The following is a 21,986-nucleotide window of genomic DNA, read 5'->3' as shown; positions in this document are numbered from 1 at the left end:
CTCAATGGTAATAATACCATACTAGTAGGGGAATACCCTACTTACAAAAATGGACAGATCATCTAAGCAAAAAATCAACAAGGAAACAATAGCTTTGAAAGACACACTGGGGGCGCCTGGGTGGCTTAGTCGGTTAAGCGTCCGACTTTCGCTTGGGTCATGATCTTGCGGTTCGTGGGTTCGAGCCCCACGTCGGGCTCTGTGCTAACAGCCAGCTCAGAGCCTGGAGCCTGTTTCAGTCTGTGACTCCCTCTCTCTCTGACCCTCCCCTGCTCACGCTGTCTCTCTCTCTCTCCTAGAAATAAATAAAACATTAAAAAAATTTTAAAAAACAAAAAAAAAGAAAGACACGCTGGACCACATGGACTTAACAGATACATTCAAAACATTTCATCCCAAAGCCACAGAATACATATTCTTCTCAAGTGCACATGGAACATTCTCCAGAATAGATCACATACTGGGTCACACATCAACCTCCAACAGGTACAAAAAGATCAAGATCACACCATGCATAGTTTCAGATCATAACGCTAGGAAACTTGAAATCAATCGCAAGAAAAACTTGGAAACCCCTCAAATACATGGAGGTTAGAGAACATTCTACTAAAGAATGAATGGGTTAGCCAGGAAATTAAAGAAGAAACAAAAAATACATGAAAGCAAATGAAAATGAAAACACAACAGTGCAAACCCTTTGGGATGCAGCAAAGAGGAAAGTACATTGCAATTCGGGCCTATCTCAAGAAGCAAGAAAAGTCCCAAACACATAACCTAACCTTATACCTAAAAGAGTAGAAAAAGAGCAGCAAATAAGCCTAAAGCCAGAAGAAGAAGGGAAATAATAAAGATTAGAGCAGAAATAAATGTTATAGAAACAAACAAATACACACACACACACACACACACACACACACAGAGAGAGAGAGAGAGAGAGAGACAGAGACAGAGAGTAAAACAGATCAATGAAACTAAATGCTGCTTCTTTGAAAGAGTAAACAAAGCTGATAAGCCTCTAGCCAGACTTCTCAAAAAGAAAAGAGAGAGGACCCAAATAAATATAATCACAAATTAAAGAGGAGAGATCACAACCAACATCACAGAAATACAAATAATTATAAAAGAATACTATAAAAAATTATATGCCAACAAACTGGGAAACCTGGAAGAAGTCTAACTTTCACTCTTTGCAGATGACATAATACTCTATGTTGAAAACCCGAATGACTCCACCAAAAAGCTGCTAGGACTGTTACATGAATTCAGCAAAGTTGTAGGCTATAGAATCAATGTACAGAAATCGGTTGCATTTCTATAAACCAATAATGAGGCAGTAGAAAGAGGAATCAAGGAATCAACCCCATTTACAATTGCATCAAAAACTGTAACATACCTAGGAATAAACCTAACCAAAGAGATAAAAGTTCTGTATGCTAAAAACTATAAAAAGCTTATGAAAGAAACCGAAGAAGACACAAAGAAATGGAGAAGCATTCCATGTTCATGAACTGGAAAAATAAATACTGTTAAAATTACTATACTACCCAAAGCAATCTACACATTCAACGCAATCCCTATCAAAATAACACCAGCATTTTTCACAGAACTAGAATAAACAATCCCAAAATTTGTATGAAACCACAAAGAACCTGAATAGCCAAAGTAATGCTAAAAAAGAAAACCAAAGCTGGAGGCATCACAATTCTGGACTTCAAGCTGTGGTACAAAGCTATAATCATCAAGACAGTATGGTACTGGCACAAAAGCAGACACATAGTTTACTAGAACAGAATAGAGAACCAAAAAATAGACCCACACATGTACAGCCAACTTATCTTCGACAAAGCAGAAAAGAGTATCCATTGGAAAAAAAGACAGTCTCTTCAGTAATATGCAGAAGAATGAAACTGGACTACTTACTTTCTTACACCATACACAAAAATAAAGTCAAAATGGATGAAAGACCTAAATATGAGACAGTACCATCAAAATCCTACAGGAGAAAATAGGCAGCAACCTCTTTGACCTCAGCCACAGCAACTTCTTACTAGATATGTCCCTGGAGGCGAGGGAAACTAAGCAGAAATGAACTACTGGGACCTAATCAAGATAAAAAGGTTCTGCACAGCAAAGGAAACAATCAACAAAACTAAAAGGTAACCAACCGAACGGGAGAAGATATTTGCAAACAACATTACCTGATAAAGGATCAGTACCCAAAATCTATAAAGAACTTATCAACCTCAACACTCAAAAAAAGAAAAAAAAAAAAATTATCCAGGGATACCATGGTGGCTCAGTATAGGTTATGCATCTGACTTCAGCTCAGCTGATGATCTCAGTTTATGAGTTCCAGCCAGCATCAGGCTGTCAGCACAGAGCCCTCTTCGGGTCCTCTGTCTCTCTCTCTCTCTGCCCCTCCCCTGCTTTTGCTTTCTCCCTCTCTTTCTCTCTCTCTCTCTCTGTCTCTGTCTTTCTCTCCCCCTCTCAAAAATAACTATTAAACACAAACAAGAAAACAAATAGTTCAGTGAAGACTGGGCAGAAGACATGAATAGACACTTTTCCAAAGAAGACATCCAGATGGCTAAGAGACACATGAATAGATGCTCAATGTCATCAGAGAAATACAAATCAAAACCACAATAAGGTGCCCCCTCACACCTGTCAGAATGGATAAAACTAACAACTCAGGAAACATCAGATAGTGGCAAGGAGTGGAGAAAGGGGAACACTTTTGCACTGTTGGTGGGAATGCAAACTGGTGCAGCCACTCTGGAAAACAGTATGGAGGTTCCTAAAAAATTAAAAATAGAACTACTTGGGGCACCTACGTGGCTCAGTCAGATGAGTGTCCGACTTCCGCTCAAGTCATGATCTCCTGGTTCAGGAGTTCAAGCCCCACATCAGGCACTGTACTAACAGTGCAGAGCCTGCTTGGGATTCTCTCTCTCCCTCTCTCTCTCTCAAAATGAATAAACATTAAAAAATGTAATCTCTTTGGGGACTCTTAATGACAGAGAACAAACTGAGGGTTGATAGAGGAGTTGGGTGGAAGGATGGGCTAAATGGGTAATGGGCATTAAGGAGGGCATTTGTTGGGGCTCAGGGTGCCTGGTGGCTAAGTTGGTGGCGCAGTTGGTTAAGCAATTTAGGCTCTGATCATGATCTCAGTTTGTAAGTTTGAGCCCTGCATTGGGCTCTGTGCTGACAGCTCAGAGCCTGTCTGCCCTTCCCCTGCTTGTGCTCTCTCTCAAAATAAACAAATAAACATTAAAAAAAAAAGGAGAGTACTTGTTGGGATGAGCACTGGGTGTTATGTGGAAGTATTGAATTACTGGGACCTACTCCCGAAACCAATACTACACTGTATGTTAACTAATTTGAATTCAAGTTGAAATTATAATTATTATAGGGGCACCTGGGTAGCTCAGTCAGTTAAGCGTCCGACTTCGGCTCAGGTCATGATCTTATGATGCGTGGGTCCGAGCCCTGTGTCAGTCTCCGTGCTGACAGCTAGCTCAGAGCCTGGAGCCTGTTTTAGATTCTGTACCTTCCTCTCTCTCTGACCCTCCTCTGCTCATGCTCTCCCTCTCTCTCTCAGAAATAAATAAAAAACATTAAAAAAAAGAAATAATTATTATAATAAATTTTTTAAAATCAATCTTAGAATCATCTGGGGAAACTGTGAAATATAAAGCAATATGCATGTTATTACAAACATGTAGTTTTGTAAATTAGTTATATACTTATACAAATGCTGCACATGACCCCAGATCAATTACACTGGAATTTCTGGGGGTGGTGTCCAGGGGCTGGTATTTTTTTAAAAAACTCCCATGGGATTCCTACTTATAGCTAAAACTAACAACCTTGTCCTGGGTGAGAGTCATGGCTGTAGGAAACAGCCCTGGCCCTACAGTTGGGTGACTATTCACATGTCTCTCTACTGAGCCCCTTCAAAATGTAAGGAGGAAGCTGAAGAAAATAGTTTACATGGGCCCAGTTATCTGAGTGCAAAACATTCTGCTTATGGTCGGTGCCATTTCTGCCCCTCTGAGAGTTGAAATGATGGGACTGGTGAAAGAGCAGAAGCAGAAAACAGCACCCAAGTGTCCAAATCCCCGTTTGAAAGGCAAGCTTCAGGTCAGTTAGAGTTCTGCCTCAGTAAGACTCTCTTGAAGCAGAGTTCGAGTGTGGTGCCCAGGATGAAGTCATCATTCCAAAGGGGCTCTGACTGGGACAGAACCAATGTGGGGGTGGGGTGGTATTTGTTCTGTTTATTAAACCTCATATTAACCATGCATGATTATCTTTTGACTCCTATTGGGCTGATAGCCACAATTAAATTCATTTTTCCCCTGTGGGGTATAAGGCCATGGCTGTCAACCTGCAGAGCCCACCAGGGTTTCTGAGTTGCTTCTTAGAAACTCCCATTGCTCTTGACAACTGAGATCTTTTGGAGTCCCAAGTCTGTCATCCAACATACCAGCTATCCTTCATTTATGTGACCAATAGGCTAGCAATGTCCTCCAACTCATTACAAATTTTAAAACATTCAACAGGTAGGGTGGTCAGCAGAGCCCTGCCCAAGGCCTCTAAGACTTCCTCTACCATGTTGACATCAACACCATTAGCCAGCGTTCCTTAATACAGTCTTTCTCGGGTATGATCCGTCACTACCACCACTCTCCAGCCTACCTTCTCCACGTTGGCCACAAAGATATCACAACAGATTTTACCTAAAGGCAAAATTTCAAATTTATTATGTCTAAAACAGTCCCCCTTTTGTATCAGTCTTTTGATAACACCAAATAAGGAAACTAATCTGACATGGCTTACTTTTAGTGAACCCATGCTAATTTCTAGTGATCACCACTTTTTCTTCTAAGAATTCGCAAATTATTCAAGGAAAAAAAAAGAATCTTAGTCATTAGTCCATAATGAAAGTCAAGCTCACCAGATAGAAGTTTGCAGATCCTACCTTCTTCCCTTTTTTGAAGAATTGTAGCATATCCTCTCTTTTCCACTCCTCAAACACTGTTCCTGCTCTGCAGAATTCTTCAAGATTACTGACAGTGGACCAGCAGTCTTACCTGTACATTCTCTCAGTACCTGGGGTATCACTCCTGCCAGCCAAGAAACCTGAACTCCTCTGAAACAACTAAGTGCTCTCCTTACAATCCCCTTGCCTGGCTTGAGTTTCTGTCTCATTTGCCAGTGTTCGTAGCCTTTCCAGGCCGGGCTAGAAAAAAAGTCATTCTCTTTGGTAGAAAAAAATGGGAATAAAATGGAACCCCATCCAGAGTCAGTGCCCTCTGCATAGAACTCCGTACTCCTGTCCCTTTACGTGAGAACAAAAAATTTCCAGAACCTGGAGGAAGTTAGTACCTATCAAGGGGGCCAAAGGGACCCTGTAGAAGGAGGCAACCAAGCCTCCATCACATAACTCATCCACCAAGCAAAGTCACCACAAAGATGGAACTGATGGGGAAGGAAAGACACTGTCACTTCAGTTCTCTTCAGAGAATGACAACATCACCCAACTCACTATAGACACACTGGGAGTTGGGACCAGCTCTGCTTCCCAGTGGGCATTTCCTGTCACCACACTCATGGGTGTGTATGGGGGCAGGAGGAGGGTCCATATCTCTTAGGAGTGTGTCTATTAGCAAAGAAGTTGTGACAATGAATACTCATGGCAGAGTCCTTCAAACAGGCACAGGAGTAGTAGCAGCAAGGATTTTCTGAAAATCAGTCTTGATTCTCTCTCAATTCCCCAAACAGTCATCATTTGATCGCTTAGATAAACTTCCAAGTGATTGATCTCATGCGTAGCTTTTTTGAATAGAAATTTTCGATTCTTGAGTTGCAAGGGAAAGCAAAGTCCTCTTTTGAGATTTTTTTTTTCTTTGTTAGCATCCAGCAAAAATCAAATGTTTACTATGAACTGTTCTGAGCACTTTATATTGATTCACTGCTCACAACAATTCTGTAAAGCTGGTAGTATTCACACCCATTTTACGGAGGATGAAACTAAAGCACAGAGACATTAAGTAACCTGGTCAAGTTGATACAGCTTGAAGGTAGTAACGATAGTATTTGAACCCACATAGACTGACTGTAGAACACTTAGGTGTGGTAAACTGATTGCAAAAATGGGCCAATTTTCTACCCTTTCTGTCTCTATGCTGGGAACCCTGTCACCAATGTGAGAACATCCCTGGCTAGCCTCCCAGGGGATGAAACCACATGGAGCTGAGCCAAGGCCATCCTAGACTAGCCAGCCCTCAGCCAAATCCCCAGCTGACCACAGATGAATGAGTAAGCCCAGCCAAGATCCATAGAACCACCCTGAGACCTGACAGAGTTGTGAGAAATAAAAAATGATTATGATTTTAAGCAACTAAGTTTGGGAGTGTTTTACTACATACCAGTAGATAACAGATACGCCAATGCTTGACCACTACACTCTATTTTCCTTCACTAGCGTCATCTGACTCAAGGGTTCTCCTGGAATGGACAGCTTCAGCAATGAAAAGCCTTCCTCCAGGCCTTATCTGTCTTCATCTTTGAGTTGCCCCTGCTCTACCACTATGCCAACCTATGAAGGAAGTTTATAAACATTCCTCACCTTTACTCCCTAGCTTTTTCTGGAATCAAGAGGAAACTAGGGTACTTCAATCCCTTTGTATTATTCTGAGCTCTGTATTATTCCTTGTCTGTCCTCTTTGCCCATCTCACCATCATTTAGGAGCTAAGTTGGAATTAGCCAAAGTGTGTGGTGCCAAAATAATGAAATCAGGGTAATGAGGGGAAAAGCATGGGTAGCGCTGTAAATCAACACCTCTCATTCTCTGGCCTTTCCCCTCTCTCAGGATGGGCTTCTTACTTGTCGTGGATGGGGAGTGGCAGGCAGTCCCCAAAGGCACACTCCTGCTTTGCCACCTGATCCCCAAATGAAACCTTGCAAAGCTGAACTCTTCCTGCCTGCCAGCATTCAGGGGGCAGCAAGCTGCACCTCCGCAGGAACTACCAGCTCCAGCTGCTCAACTGAAACTAAAAAAGAGTTTGGAAACATGTTCCACAGAGTGGAAGCCTTCTGGGGCATTTCTTCCAGCTGCCTCCAGCTACTGTGCTCCCAAGGAAATGGAGAGGATCCTCCACGGAGAGAAGGGGCACCCCTAAAGCATCCTGAGGGATAGGGACCACAAGCCACTAAAAATAGGCCTAGAAAACTCCCAAAGAAATTCATAAAATATCCCAAAACATTCACAAAAGACTACTGTTTTTCTACTGGTGTATTTCAAAACTTTTTTTTTCCGTTAGGCACTCAATAAATGCTAAATGATGCTAATTCTTCTAGCTCTTCTTGCTTTATGAGGGAAGCAGGGATTGTGAGGGTTCGTTGCTCAAAAGGCCAATAGCTAAGTGACCTGGGTTGGTGAAGAGAAACCAAAACTCCCCGGGGCAGATCTAGCCTTACTGTGCCATTAAACACCCAACCCCCTCACTCATTACACTTGGGCAACAATAGTTTAGTTTTAATTTCTTTTCCGTATATTTCACAGCCCTAAGGGAAAATGTCCTGTGACAATTCTGTAATAGTAAGACAATTACTGGTGACTCAGGGCTTCCTGCTGCCTCTGCATCCTCTCGCAGCTGAGGAGCAGGCTTCCCATGTAGGAACAATTTGCTTTGTGAATTAGTAAAGTCAGAATAAAAAGAACCTTTACCTTTAAAAGATGATAGATATTCAGATGAAATTTGATGAAAATTCAGCGCAAGGTTTCTGTTTCAGAACAAGAGTCAATTGTAGGCATCGGCTCCCTGAGGAAACCTTTCAATTAAACTCAAAACTGTTTCAACTTACCCCTTCTGAGCCCACCACCCACATCACCCAGGAACCCTGAGAGTATCTTTTTTGATTTCTCCTCCTTGTTTCTCTTTTCTTTGCTAACCAACTTCTTCCCTTTTCACCTTAGACAATGAATAAGGGAAAGTACAGGAAAACTGTGTTCTTCTTGAGAGAGAGAGAAAAAAAAAAAAGAAAACCCTGCCTTACAACTCAAGCACTCGAAACCAGCCTAATTGAAAATGAACAGTTAGAGATGTCCTAGGTTAGAGGGCATAGCTGTCCATTAATGCCTAACAGATTGTGTTCTAAAACACTTGGGTGAATGGGTAGATCAGAGTTTGGAAAGCTTTTTTTCCCATAAGCATAAAGTTCTAGAGACAGGCTAAGTCCTCAGACTCGACCATAAAACTCTAGTTGGCCACAAGAGTCTAATAATGCACCCAAAGTGAAAACTTTAGGTGTTACATTGCCTCCTCTTAAATAACCATTTAAAATAGTTTCCATGAGAGAATGCCTGAGAGGATGCCAGAAACAGATTTCCATTTACCTCAGAACCGAAGTGAGCTTTTCCCACTGAAAATAAGAGGAAGGTGAAGGAGGAGGAGATTCTGGCTAGAAATAGCCCTGATGTGGCAGACGCAGGTTCTCCACGGAGGGTAAGATGGGACAGGAACTCCCGGGAACAATAATGATAACCTGAAATGCCTCTCCAGTTTTACGTAACATTATGTTCTACAATTCTTCAGTTCAAACACTTAAGTTCCAAATTAGGAACTAGAAGGCAGTTGCTTAAAAGGGAGTTTGGAGAAGGAAGGGCTTTTTGGTTTGGGGGTCATATATAAATCAATGAGCCAGGGAAGACCTATATTCACCTGTGATGACACTCTTGATTTCTGTTCTTCAGTTCTGTGGCTGACACAATCACTGATGCTAATAGGATTCTCTCAGGTTTATAGTGTCTGTTTAAATTGGGAACAGGGAGAAGGATGCTGGATTATAAGCTTAAAGACTGGGATGTCCTCTTTATTTCTGTATACTCCAGTCCCCTTAGTGCTTAATTCACAATTCATTGATAAATAAGTATAACTGAAGAGGGGCTTTAACTTTTCAATGCATAGGTGGCCCTTGAACAACATGGGTTTGAACTGCATGTGTCTACTTACATGCAGATTTTCTTTGATACACAGTGCAGTACTGTAAATGTACTTTCTCTTCCTTATNTCTTTATTTCTGTATACTCCAGTCCCCTTAGTGCTTAATTCACAATTCATTGATAAATAAGTATAACTGAAGAGGGGCTTTAACTTTTCAATGCATAGGTGGCCCTTGAACAACATGGGTTTGAACTGCATGTGTCTACTTACATGCAGATTTTCTTTGATACACACAGTGCAGTACTGTAAATGTACTTTCTCTTCCTTACGAATTTCTTAATAACATTTTCTTTTCTCTTGCTTACTTTATTGTAAGACTACAACATACACTACATATAACACACAGAATATGTGTTCATCAACTGTTTATGTTATCTGTAAGGCTTCTGGCCAAAAGTAGGCTATTAGTATTACATTTTGGGAGACTCAAAAGTCAAACACGGATTTTCAACTGTGCAGAGGGTTGGCACCACTAACCCCCATGCTGTCCAAAGGTCAAAACATATGGGCTTTGGAGCCAAAGTTCTCAAATTCAAACCACTTTCCTCCATAGGTGCATAACCGAGGGTCTTTCTGCCTGGGCTTCTAGTTTTCTCCTCCCGAAAAAAGGGTGGTGATCATATCCACCTCAGGGTCACTATACGGACTGATGCATTTATATTTGGGAAACATAGCACTGTGCCTGCCACATAGTTAGCACTCAATAAATCTAAGCTACTATTATTTTTCCATCATCATTTAGCTAGCTGTCCTGTATTTTGCCCCACGTTAGCTTCTCAGGGAATATAGAAAACGTGAAAGTTGATGGTATAGTGGGTTGAACTGTGGCCCCCAGAAGACATGTCCACTTGCAACCTGAGAATGTGACCTCATTTGAGATAAGGGGCTTTTGCAGATGTAATTAAGACAAGGATCTTGATATGAGATCATTCTGGATTAGGACAGGTTTTTCTAAAATCAATAGCAATGTTCTTATAGGACACAACAGAAAAGAACACACAGAGAGACAGGGAAGAAAGCCAATGAACAGGGAGGCAGAGATTGGGATTATGCTGCCACAAACCAAAGAATACCAGAAATAACGAGAACTTGGAAGGGGCAAGGAAGGATTCTCCTCTACAGCCTTCAGAGGGAGCATGGCTCTGCCAACATCTTGATTTCAAACTTCTGGTCTCTAGAACAATACATCTGTGTTACTTAAAGCCACCAAATTTGTGGTGATTTGTTGTGGCAGCCTTAGGAAACTAATGTACAGTTTGGGCACAGGTTGGAACACCCTAAGTTTGATGACAAAAACAAGCCCAAACGGGAACTGGAAGTTCCCTTAATTCAGTGAACTGTAGGGAAACTTCTCTTTAGAAAGGGAAGATCACTGGCTTCAGGAACTAGAATGTTCAGGCCGTTCTGGCCCATCCACTCCCAGCCAAAGACATTTCTGCTGGGAATCTTGAAAACATTCTACATTTTTTCCACAGGCATGAAGTAGCAGTACTATGCAATGCATGATGAGTCAACCCTTATCTGGCCCCAAATTAATGGGCAGGCAACACAGCTCTTAGTCTGTGTCCAATAAACACACTCACATTGGTCCCCACTGCCTTCCTGACCCCCATCTATGAAGGTCAAAGAGGTCATTAGGCAAAGATTCCAAGCTAAGGAAAGATACCTAGTTGCCAAGAGAGAAACATAATTGTATATTTCTCCTAACTCCATGGGTTCTTGCAATTATATCTATGAAATGGATCTCCTTTTAAACGAAAAAATATATATATACATCCAGGTCATCAGCAAGATCCTTCTAAGCCTTTGACATTTTAAAGGAGTCCTCAGGAGAAAGTCATCAGTGAGATGTTGTCAAGTCCACTGATGCCCAAAGAAATGGTTTTCATTCTTTTCCTCTCTTCTAACTCCTAGAGAAAAATAGCCACAGACAGAGCAGCGACTGTCAGAGAAGGGTGACTTTTTTTGGAGCAAAGGCGTTAGACAAGATGACACATGCTGACAGGCTCAGCAAACAGTGGATGCTGTCACAATCAGCAGATAATTTCTGTGTGTTTACAACGTAGGAAAGTTTGTGAGTCACCCAGCATTTCAAAGACAAGTCACGATTACTCTATGTGTCATCTTCTAATGTGAAGGTCAAAAGAAAGGAGAAGGTGCCTCCCGAAGAAATGGAGGCAGAGGCAGGGAAAGCAAGGAGACCTGTGTGCAGGGAAGCCCACCACATCCAGGCAGGTCTTGCTTCACATTTTCTGACAGTGTCCAGGGAACCGATGTCATTATCTGCTTTGTTGACATCTGACATGTAACCAGCACTTCATTCATTCCTAAGTCCTTTGTAACTTGTGAAAGTTGTCTTCCCTGACTCAGTAAAGCTTTTCTTTTCTTCCTTTATTTGGCGCTTTACTCAACTTATTTCCAGTAAGGAAGGTTGCAGGGAAGAGACAGATGAGGAGGGACAAAGGAAGAACCTCCATACAGTGCTCTAGATCCTAGAATGCTCTGAAATGGACTTCACTGTTTAACTAAAGGGAATTCCAGAACCGCAAAGACACTCATAACCAAATAGGAAAAAAAAAAACAGAAGCCAAATGGATTAAACGGATTTTTGTCATTACTTGTTATTTCTTCTTCTCCATCATGAAAGAAAACACTGAAAGAATGAGAGAATGAGAGAGAGAGAGAGGGAGGGAAGGAAGGAGCACCCCATGAAACACACAGGTAAATAATCTGAGTGCCCAGTTAAAATATGTAAATGCTTAATTTCTCCATCAAAGAGCTTTTCAGAGGAAATGTACATTTTTAGCACTCAAAATTAAGATAGTATGAACACACACACACATACTTCCTTGGTCAATCCACAATATTTTGTAAGAGCAATACATAATTCTAATTGACAGGATAATTTTTAAAATTTTTTTAATGTTTATTTATTTTTGAAAGAGAAACAGACAGATCACCGGTGGGGGAGGGGCTGAGAGATGGAGACAGAAGCAAGCTTCAGGTACCACACAGCCAGCACAGAGCCTGACACGGGGCTCAAACCCACAAACACCTGAGGCAAAGTTGGACGCTTAACCGACTGAGCCACCCAGGACCCTTGACGGGGTAATTTTTAAGTAAATGACTTGATGAGTATACGATGCTGTGCAGTATATGCAAATATGCTACTTAAAAAAAAACAAAAACAAAAAACCCTCCATCCTTCCTGCACAGGAATGTCAAGGTGGCTGTTAAGGTTGGGACGATGGCAAGTGTTCAGCACATAGACTCTCACGGAGGATCTGCTGACTGATTATTGTTGACATTCCCTAGTTTGATCTGATTCATCACTTGTGCAGGAAGCAAGAGATGGTAAAAGGGCAGGAGATTACATTAGAAGGAGAAAAAGAAAGCTTAAACCTATGTTAGGGTAAGGATCCTTGTTTCCCCTAAGATCCTTTTCTAGCAATTGTCCTCTTCCTGGGGCTCACCCTGTTCTGAGGCAGGCAGTGGTGGCGGGGTGGGGGGGGGCGGTATTTGTGTTTCAAAGACTGGGAGCTTCTCCCAAGATGGAAGAAGTGAAGTACTGAGATTGTTAGAGATCAGAGACTTAGCTCGGCACAGAAGCAAGCTCAGAGGAGTCATTGGAGATGAAGAGTCTATTTAAATACACACACACACACACACACACACACACCCCTTCTAAGCTGCCTCACATTTATCACCCTATGAAATTTTTGAACAGGTGGTCTGTACACAAACACATGCTTTAAAAAAGAAAATATATAGATACTCAAGTAGATGATTTCTTATCAGAAGTACATATATCTTGCTAATCAGAAGACACACCTTAATTCTGATCTTTGGGAAATTATGTAGCCACAGTAAATAAATGGTGAAAAGTAAATGATTTGTAAAAAATCAAAGCACACACACACATATCATCCCAGACACCATTTCTCACTTTCTTACATATTACTGCATACAATAATGTTTTTGGTCTTGCATTCTTACTTCGTTTTGAATGATCACCAGACTATTAATTTTAAAAGCCAGGCACTTTGTCTGTGCTTCCAATAGCTTGGACTTGTGTTTGTACTTCAGAAAAGGCAAAAAGACCAATCCTGACTTGGGTGGGAATCATTTTTGGAATAATGGTGGGTGGTGGCTCACATCTGGATTAGGTATAAAACGATAACATTACGATGATGAACACCACAGGCTTCATCTGCATTTAAATAGACCTAATCAGAAATGCAAATTGCAATCAGGAGAGATTTTTTAAAGGCTGTGTGATTGTGCAGATAAGGAAAGGTTAACACTTGCATTGTTAAAGTAGTTAAACAGCTCCAAGCCGGCCAGAACCTTCCTTTGAAAGAGAAATGTGGAGGGTACAAATCTCTTAATCTGCAACCTGACCAGGACAGAGCTCCCAGATTGCTTCGTTTTTTCGATAACCAGAAGCTTAAGGGCCAAACAGCAGTCCAATTCTGATGAAAGACAAACAACCAAACCTCTCGTACAAACCCCTAATGAATACATACAATAGAAAATATACTGGCATCTAAATATCCTCCAAACAGACCTCTTTTAGCACAATGTCCCATTGAGATGGAAATCAGGGGATGGAGAGTAAGTCTTATAACTGATTCGCTTCCTGATGTTTTTTAGTGTTGCTCTGAGTGGATATGAAAATATAATACACGTTTTTTATCCCCAAATTTTCCATGAATACTCAAGAAAGATTCCAATAAGCAAGCAGAATGACCAGATGTGATTATATAATTAAAAAGAAAAAAATCAGCATTGAGCGAGATTATTTAATCCAAAATTGCTTTTTTTAGTCCTCTTGTGCAAAGCACAATAAGCGAGTATCTCAGAAAAATCAGAGTACTGAAAATATGCAACGGTTACAACATAGTCCTATTATTCTTTGGGATATGCTGTCTTTCAGGAACATCCATCCTCATCCTTCCTCTACTCCCCCTTTTTTTTCTCCAAAAGAAATACATTTTACAATCAGGCTTTCTTAGGTTTGGCCAGAAATTGTTGAGGAACTATTATTTATTATCCCTCTTAACCAGCCTCTTTCCCAAAGAACTAATGAGCCAAGAGCGCCATCTTGTGTCCTACCTTGGAATCTTAAAAAGCGTTTTCACAGGATGCATGTCAAAGAGGGGAGGGTCTCCATCCCCCAGTTCAATAGCTGTGATCCCCAAGGACCAGACGTCACAGCGAGCGTCATAGGAAGAGTCATACTGCTGCTCACAAGCAATGACCTATCAGACAAAAACAAGACACATTAACCCCACTGCCACCTCATTTGTCCTAAAAGGCCCTCAGCCGATCTTAGCCCCCTTCTTAGTTCCCTTAGTTACACTGGTATCGAATTCCAGAGATAATAAGGTATCTTATCTAGACTTTATTTGTGTGTGATTGATTAATCATTTGGTATGTTCGTTAGCCTTTAGAAGTGTGTCATTTCAGTACAATAAACATACACTGAACCCTCTACGTACAAGTGCAAGGGAAGAACCGTGCAGGGGAGACACAGGGGTGAACACCTCACTGAGCCCACCCTGACAGCCCTTAAGGAAGGCTTTGTCTGCATCCTTCACCTCACTGCCAGCTGCTGAATTCAACAACGAGGAACAATTGTTCAAGAAGATGCTTGTTTCCTGCACAAAATCCCCAGGAGTGTGGCCAATTGAGCAGAAAGATGTCACAAGACTGGAAGACTGATGTAGTTAACCTAAAATAGGAACCACTCCCTCCCAGCCCTTTTATCTAAGAACATCTGGCCCCTCCTCAAACCCCAACAACTGGTTTGTATTTCAGCATCAGGTGTCGCTTCAGCTCCAGGCCCAACTGGGTACAAGAGAAGAACCAGAAAATGCCCCTGGGCTGGTCATTGGTTTGGGGACCATGGAACCCTGTGAGGAAATCTCTATCAACTCTTTGAGTCAGACATGAAAAAGTCCCTCCACTCAGACTCAGAGACTATCACAATGGGGTGGAAGAAGGTTGGGGTAAAAGAGAGAATGAAAGAGCCATGTGTCCCTATTTGACCTGAAATCTACCTCCTCAGCCAAGGATGACCTTTGGCTACAGACAGGTAGGAAGCTTTGAGAATCTGATGATGTACTGGTCCAAACAGCCTATGAGGTGAACAAGTGACATCATTGGAGAGCAGTAGTCGGGGAGGAGGTGGGGGGGGGTACAGAGTGACAGGCCTGCCTGCCCCGTTAAGCTTTAACTTTGAGTGAAATGGGCCAACAGGCTGTGAAGAGCAGAGGGGTGAGATTTGGCCTACATGTTAGCAGCATCACTCTGATTGCTGTGCTGAGGAGATACGTTAAAATAGGACATGAGTGGAAGAAGCAAAACCAGTTTAAAATGCTACTATAAGAGTCCAAACTACAGACAGTGAGACAGTGAGAAATAATCACACTGATTATATAATTTTGAAGGTAGAGCCAACCAGATTGGCTGACTGGGGCTTATAAGAAAGAGGAATTGAGGACAAGTCCAGAGTTTCTGATATGAACAATTCCAGAACGGAACTAGTATTTAATGGGATGGGGAAGACCGGAGGCGAGGCAGGTTTGAGCTGAAAGCAGGAGCTCCATTTAGGACGTGTTAAGTCTGAGATCCCTGTGAGAATCCAGATGGAGAGTCATTTTAGCCAGGTACGTCTTGTACCTGACTAATGACCTGGAGAATAAACATATGTTGTTTTAAGCCTCACATGTGCAATATTATTACAGCAGTGACAGAAAATTAACACACCTGCTTTCTGCCAGACCCACTTAATTGGACTTGCAAGGCCAAATACGCCTATTGTCTTGCCTGAGCCCTGATGCTTGTGTTCCTGTATTTGCCCTCTACCCTTCTCTTCCGGTTTCTGAACTAAAGAACGTTTTTCCATGTACCTGCAGCCCTGACCTGATCCCAGCCCCATCCTCTAACTAAATTACCTGCCACAGAATATCCTGCTGTACTTTTTACACATTATTTTCAAATGTGCATTCGAACTAAAGTTAAAATAATTTCAACTTCAGGACCAGAAGCCATTTCATTGCCCCCCAAGACCTCACTTTCATCACCTCAATCAGGTGAGCAGGACCACTGTTTTTAAAGATCTCCAGAGAAGGCTATTCAACACCTTCCCCTTTCAGAAATGACATTTCTCAACATGTGGGACAAACGTAATTTTAGACCCATCAGTCAGAGCAAAGAGCTCACCATTCTTACATATTCCTGTGAAGGAAAGAAAAATAAGACTCTGTCCTTCCCCAACAAAAGCTACAGTCAATTAAGATTTAAAGTGAACCTATAATAATTAAGTAACAAGCCACAGCAAATCTAAATGTCCTAAGACAATGTGTACTAGTGTGTCCAATAAAAGATATGCATGGGACATTAAAGGGAGATCACGCCAGGGGAAGCAAGACAGCAAAAAGTTAGTGCCCAAACTCCGCATCTTCAAATGTGTTGGAGCTTGAGCACAGCTTCAAATGAAGCTGGAGGAGATTCAAGTCAACTTCTAGCCATCTTGGACAAGACACAAAAGGTAATTCCAAGAACACATCCAAATGTGGGAATGGAGATATCCTAACGTTTCTCACATGCAGTCATAAAATATTCAAAACATTCATCTGGTTTCAACTTCTCTTTGCAGACAGACATTATCTTTAGTTTCATCTGATTGAAAAGTATCTTTTGGACAAATTCTCTTTCCAAAATCCAGTAAGTAATGTGACAAATTCTTTAAGCTCAGCCTTCCAAAGAAGTTTACAGAACATTTTGCTACTAAAATACTTCACAAATAATTAGAGAGTGCCCATGAGCCAGTCATGGTACTAGGCCCTAGGGACAGAAAGCTAAATTCACTCAGAATTTAATCCTCATAATCATTCTGTGAGGTAGGTGCTATCATCACCTTGCACAGGTGTGGAAACTGAGGCATAGCATAGTTAAATAGCTTATCTATGGCCCACAGCTAGTCATTGTCAGGGCCAGAATTTGAACATAGGCAGAGAAGAGAACAGTAAACAAATCATTATAATATGATAAGTGTGCTACATAATAGTGTATGTTCCCAGCTTCTGTACTCTTATTGTGAATAAATTAACCAGGTTTCTTGAGATCTTTGTCACCTAAACTCCATCTTCTCAGAAGGAATGTCTCTTTCAGGACCAGTCCTTCAGAGGAGTAAAAGACCCTTTATATGGGCCACATGTGTGATGGGATTTACAGACGCACTCTCAGAGGATGCATTCTAACTAAGGTCAATACATCCTGAATCTGGATTCCTTATCTATCCAATATCAAAAATCTACAACGATTTTTTAAGGAAAAGTAAGCTCATTCTCCTTAGCACAGCATTCTCCTTGTTTCTGGGTAAAATAAAGCTGAATTAAGAATGCTTAGATAGTCCACCGGTCTTTGCTTTCCTTGACCCGAGGAGAAGGCTACCTTCCAAAGAGCTCTCAGATGTTCCATCCTCCAGTAAGGAGTGGCAATGGCAAATAAGTATGTGGTGCTCACACCAAGTTTCCCAGGTTCTGTAAGTCATATTAAAGGGGTAGAGAGAGACAGGGTAAGATGGCATTGACTCAGGCCCAGGACCCCAAAAACCTCATTCTCTCATACCGCTCCACCTCACCTCAGCCAGCCCAAGGAGGAGACCCACCAAGGAAGGCAAGGGTATATGCTCTCATACCTTGTATGAGAGAGCTCGGGGGAGACCTGAAGGCCCTAATATAGAGAGAGATTCAATATGGGAAGTTAAGGAAAGGGACACACCAGGGAGACAGACATTTTGATCCCGGGTGATCAGTAGAACAATGGTGCCATCAGGGAGGTCAAGAGGAGAAGTCAGCTTGGCAGGCAGTATAACAAGTTCAGATAGGGTCTGAGTTCTACCCATCACCAAATGCCAAAAAATAACTTGTGCTCTTTGGAACTCACTTCTTTTTCTCTCATGTAAATGAAATGAGAAAACAAAGTTCTATTAAGATCAGTAGTAGAATATACTAAAGGGTAACAATAAATACAGGTTTTCAGTGACCACCTGAAGTTGTAGAATACAGTAAATATATCTTACATTTCAGAACTGTATAGATTCTAATCTCCCTATTGTTGGTTGCCAACACAACTAGTCAAAATTTGTAGTTTTAATATACAGTTCTGAGTACCAGAAGCAGACATCAGGTTGTTTATCATGAATGAATATGTGTATTTATCTTAATCCAGTGTTGTGAACAGAAAACCTGCTAATAAATGTCAATTTGACAAAGTATGGATTCTCCAAAGTTGATTTTAAAGTGCCACAGCATGTTGGAGGTTGATATGAAGAGAATATGTCTTCTGGAATGCTTCATGAGACATGAATATGGGCAGTTACAAAATGTTTAGTGTAGCTGGCAAAGGCTAAGAGCATAGCATTAAATGAGTTAAAATAGAGACCGAGTCCTAGCACAGGAATTGCTAGTGGCCTAATGGCTCCAAGATTAAAATATTATCTCTCTGAGTCTCAGTGAATTTCAGAGGCGTATAAATCCTTACATACTTCTGCATAGCCACTTTTTTCCCCCCTAGGAGAGAGAGAGACAGCGTGAGCAGGGGAGGGTCAGAGAGAGAGGGAGACACAGGCTCCGAAATAGGCTCCAGGCTCTGAGCTGGCAGTCAGCACAGAGCCCGACGCGGGGCTCGAACCCACGAACCGCGAGACCATGACCTAAGCAAAAGTCGGACGCTCAACCGACTGAGCCACTCAGGTGCCCCTGCATAGCTACTTTTAACAGTCTTCAAGTCTCTGGCATATCAGCGAGTGTTTATACTGTTTCTGAATTTTAATGAATAGTTTTATCTACTTGGTGTTAAGTTACCATTAACCGCATCACTTTTTTCTATGTTTTAAAGGGGCCAGAGCCTTGATGATCCCATCAAAATGACCCCTGAAGTAAACAGAAGTAACACAGGATGAGGATTATGTCTTATCTTTGTTCCTTCCCTGTCCACATCAATTTGTGGCACTCTTCAGAGAAGCTGTGTTGAAAAATCTTCAGATTGGAATCAGAAAGTCTGAACTTTAATTAAGCATCCTACTTTGGCTCAGGTCATGATCTCATGGTCTGTGAGTTCAAGCCTCACATCAGGCTCTGTGCTGACAGCTCAGAGGCTGGAGCCTGCTTCGGATTCTATGTTTCCCCTCTCTCTCTGACCCTCCCCTTCCCAAAAATAAACATTAAAAAAATTAAAAATTAAAAAAAATTTAAATAAAATAAAAAGGAAGTATGAAACCATTATTTACTCCATTATTACAAATACAGTTGAGTGCCTTTGAGCAAGTCCCTTGAAAACTCTGAGCTGAGGCATTGTTACTTATGGGTCTCTCACTCTCTATGTCTATAAAATGGCAAGGTGGGAATGAATGATCTCTGCTGTCCCTTCCGCTCTCATACTCTGTGGCTTACAATTTCCAAATAAGTGACTCTGGGATTGTATTTCAAACCGAGAGGCTAACGTCTCCATGCAAATTAGCTAGAGTGAACAGTAGATTATTCTGGGGTGTGAACCGGAAGGCTAGAACTTTGAGTAGATTTTATTGCCAATGTTTTGTAAAAAGGTCTTAAGGTCTATGAAAAGACGCTGGTTGCTGTGATAATGCCTCTGTTAGGGAAGATGAGCTTCAGCGACAGAGCAGTTGTTTGGATGCTGGTTAATGGAGCATGTCCAGGTTCCTACCTTGAAATGCAAACTTACAGCTTTTCTGGAATACTTAGATCACACTGTTGCTTATTTTAGGAAGAGGAAAAGCACTAATGCCTGGATTACTAACAATATCTATGTGTTAGCAGTTACAGTGCCCAATGGCCATAGCTATTTTAGCCAGAGGGGGGGCTTCAGCCTTCCAAATGTGGGTCATTACCACCTTGGCTGCTAAAAACTTTTCTTTCTGGAAGGGCATGTGAACAAGAAATAAGTTTTCACTAATAGGTTAGCTCCACTAGTCTTTGGAGCAAAGGCTAGCAGTCAACCCTCTTTGTTAGGACAGAACTCTTTAGCTTTCTTCAGGCGAAGGAGTTCCAAACTTCCAGACTCCCTAAGACTCACTCCTCCCGCCCCACAGAGGGAGCTCCTCCTCCCCTCTCCTGAAGGAGTTTATGGGGTAAAACTATACCCACAGCTTGATAATACAATTACTTTGACAAATATCATCTCCTTGTCCACCCTTAGGCATAGAGTCAGCTGATTTCCGTTGAGGATGGCTGACCCTTTCTTCAGTTACCAGGGGAATGACAGAGAAAAAACAACTGTCAGTAGCTCCTGGATTGTGGAAAAGGTTGTACTTCTGGCTGGTGAAAGAAAATCCCAGAGCCAGGCATCTACATTTTGGATTCACCATCCCTTCACTAGGCTACGTTAGCAAATTACCTAATCTCCCTGCACCTCTTCTTCCCATTCAAACCGAGCAACCCCTTTCTCTGGGCCTTGTCTGAAGTACTGCTTATGAAAATGCTGGTTACCCACCATTTTCTATGGCCTCAAAATGTTAGCTGTACATATCATGGGGTCAATGGTGTATGCATAACATCTATTTTATTTACTTCCTTAAACCTTTTTGCATTTTCTAAGCTCTCTAGAGGGAGCATGAATTATTTCTATAACAAAAAAGAGCAAATGTTGTCTGGTGTGTTTTTTTTGGTCTTAAAAATGCAAATAAACTGAAAAGTTTGCCTTAATTTTCAAGGGTGTCTTTCTTTCTCCCAGAGTATTTGCTGGCTGTTGAGAGTCTTCATCAGCAAGTTGGCACATTAAAGGAGTGTCTTGGTCACAACACTAGGTTCCTATGGGACTAATACAAGAAGAATTAAAGAAATTCCCTTCCCTACAACATCCCTTTCTATTGTAACCTCAAGGCTGGGGGGTACTACTCTCACTTTCTCAGGCCATCACAACCCCATGAAATGCCCCATGGTTATAGTTTCCTTTCAGCCTAGACCAAAACTAGGGCTTGCTGATAAAGCTCTGAAGATAGGGGTGAGATCCAACTTTCTATCTCCTACAAAAAGACTTGGGCTATAGGAACCTGAGGGAACAGCCTCTCCTCATCTCAAGGTCTTCATTATCTAAAAAGAACACCTGTATTAGATTAGATGTAAAGAGGATAAAGGACAGTAACATATGAGCTCCTGCATTCAGAAAACCTAGATTTTTCCAACAAGATATTTAACTTATACCATGTATCAAATTATATATCATAGAGCCGCTGGGCTGAACTCTTCAATAATGTGATTTTAACCAGTACTTCTAAGCAAATAATAGTATAGGTGCACCATCTAACATAAGGAAAAATATTTTTCACTCTTATAAAAAATAACTTACCAAACTTAAAAAACAATAGATGCTATTTAGACTATCTCATTTTCCCATTAATATTTTAAAATGTCACTAAAAATGCTGTTATCTTTGCCTTATATGTTTTAATTTCTCACCTTACCAGAATTGATTGTGTGATCCAAAATTATAATCAAAGCTCAATATTAAAATTTCACTCAAGTACACAGGCAAAATGCTGTTATTTCAAAAGCTAAATTCAGCTTTAAAATCGTCAAGGCAAACAGACCTAAAGCTATTAATCCTTGGCTGACCTTGAGCCCAGAAATACAGTCAACACACTGGCAAATAAGATGGGCTGAGAGGGAGGAAGGCAAATAGGTTTCCTAATTTTGCTTATGCAATTTACACAGCATAATTGATACCTGTTATTGATCTTAAAGATTTCTAAAATAGAACTTCTCTGGAATCAGAAATTCCAGTTATAAATATTCCAGTGGCAAATATTATTCATCAGTATTACATACAAAAATCTTAAAGTGTTACAAGCTGAGATACTGAATAAACAAATGAAGTCTCTTCCCTTGGATGAAATATAATTTCAAGGGAGGATATATTTTGAGATTTGTTTGAATTTTTTTTTTTTT

At 41.2% G+C, this 21,986-nt stretch overlaps 1 protein-coding gene across 1 annotated transcript in view; it reads right to left on the bottom strand.

Annotated features, from left to right (window-relative positions):
* MYO3B (myosin IIIB) overlaps positions 1-21,986 on the bottom strand; it is a 399,691-nt gene that overhangs the window by 331,978 nt on the left and 45,727 nt on the right. The window contains exon 7 of the mRNA XM_077751146.1: positions 14,128-14,273. Coding sequence (XP_077607272.1) covers positions 14,128-14,273 — 146 coding nt within the window. The remainder of the gene's footprint in view (positions 1-14,127; positions 14,274-21,986) is intronic.

Source organism: Crocuta crocuta, unplaced genomic scaffold (genome assembly GCF_008692635.1).
Source record: "Crocuta crocuta isolate KB4526 unplaced genomic scaffold, BGI_CrCroc_1.0 scaffold219, whole genome shotgun sequence".
In the NCBI taxonomy this organism is placed as follows: Eukaryota; Metazoa; Chordata; class Mammalia; order Carnivora; family Hyaenidae; genus Crocuta; species Crocuta crocuta.
Note: the sequence above shows the minus strand (reverse complement) of the source record. Positions and strands in the feature narration are given on the sequence as shown.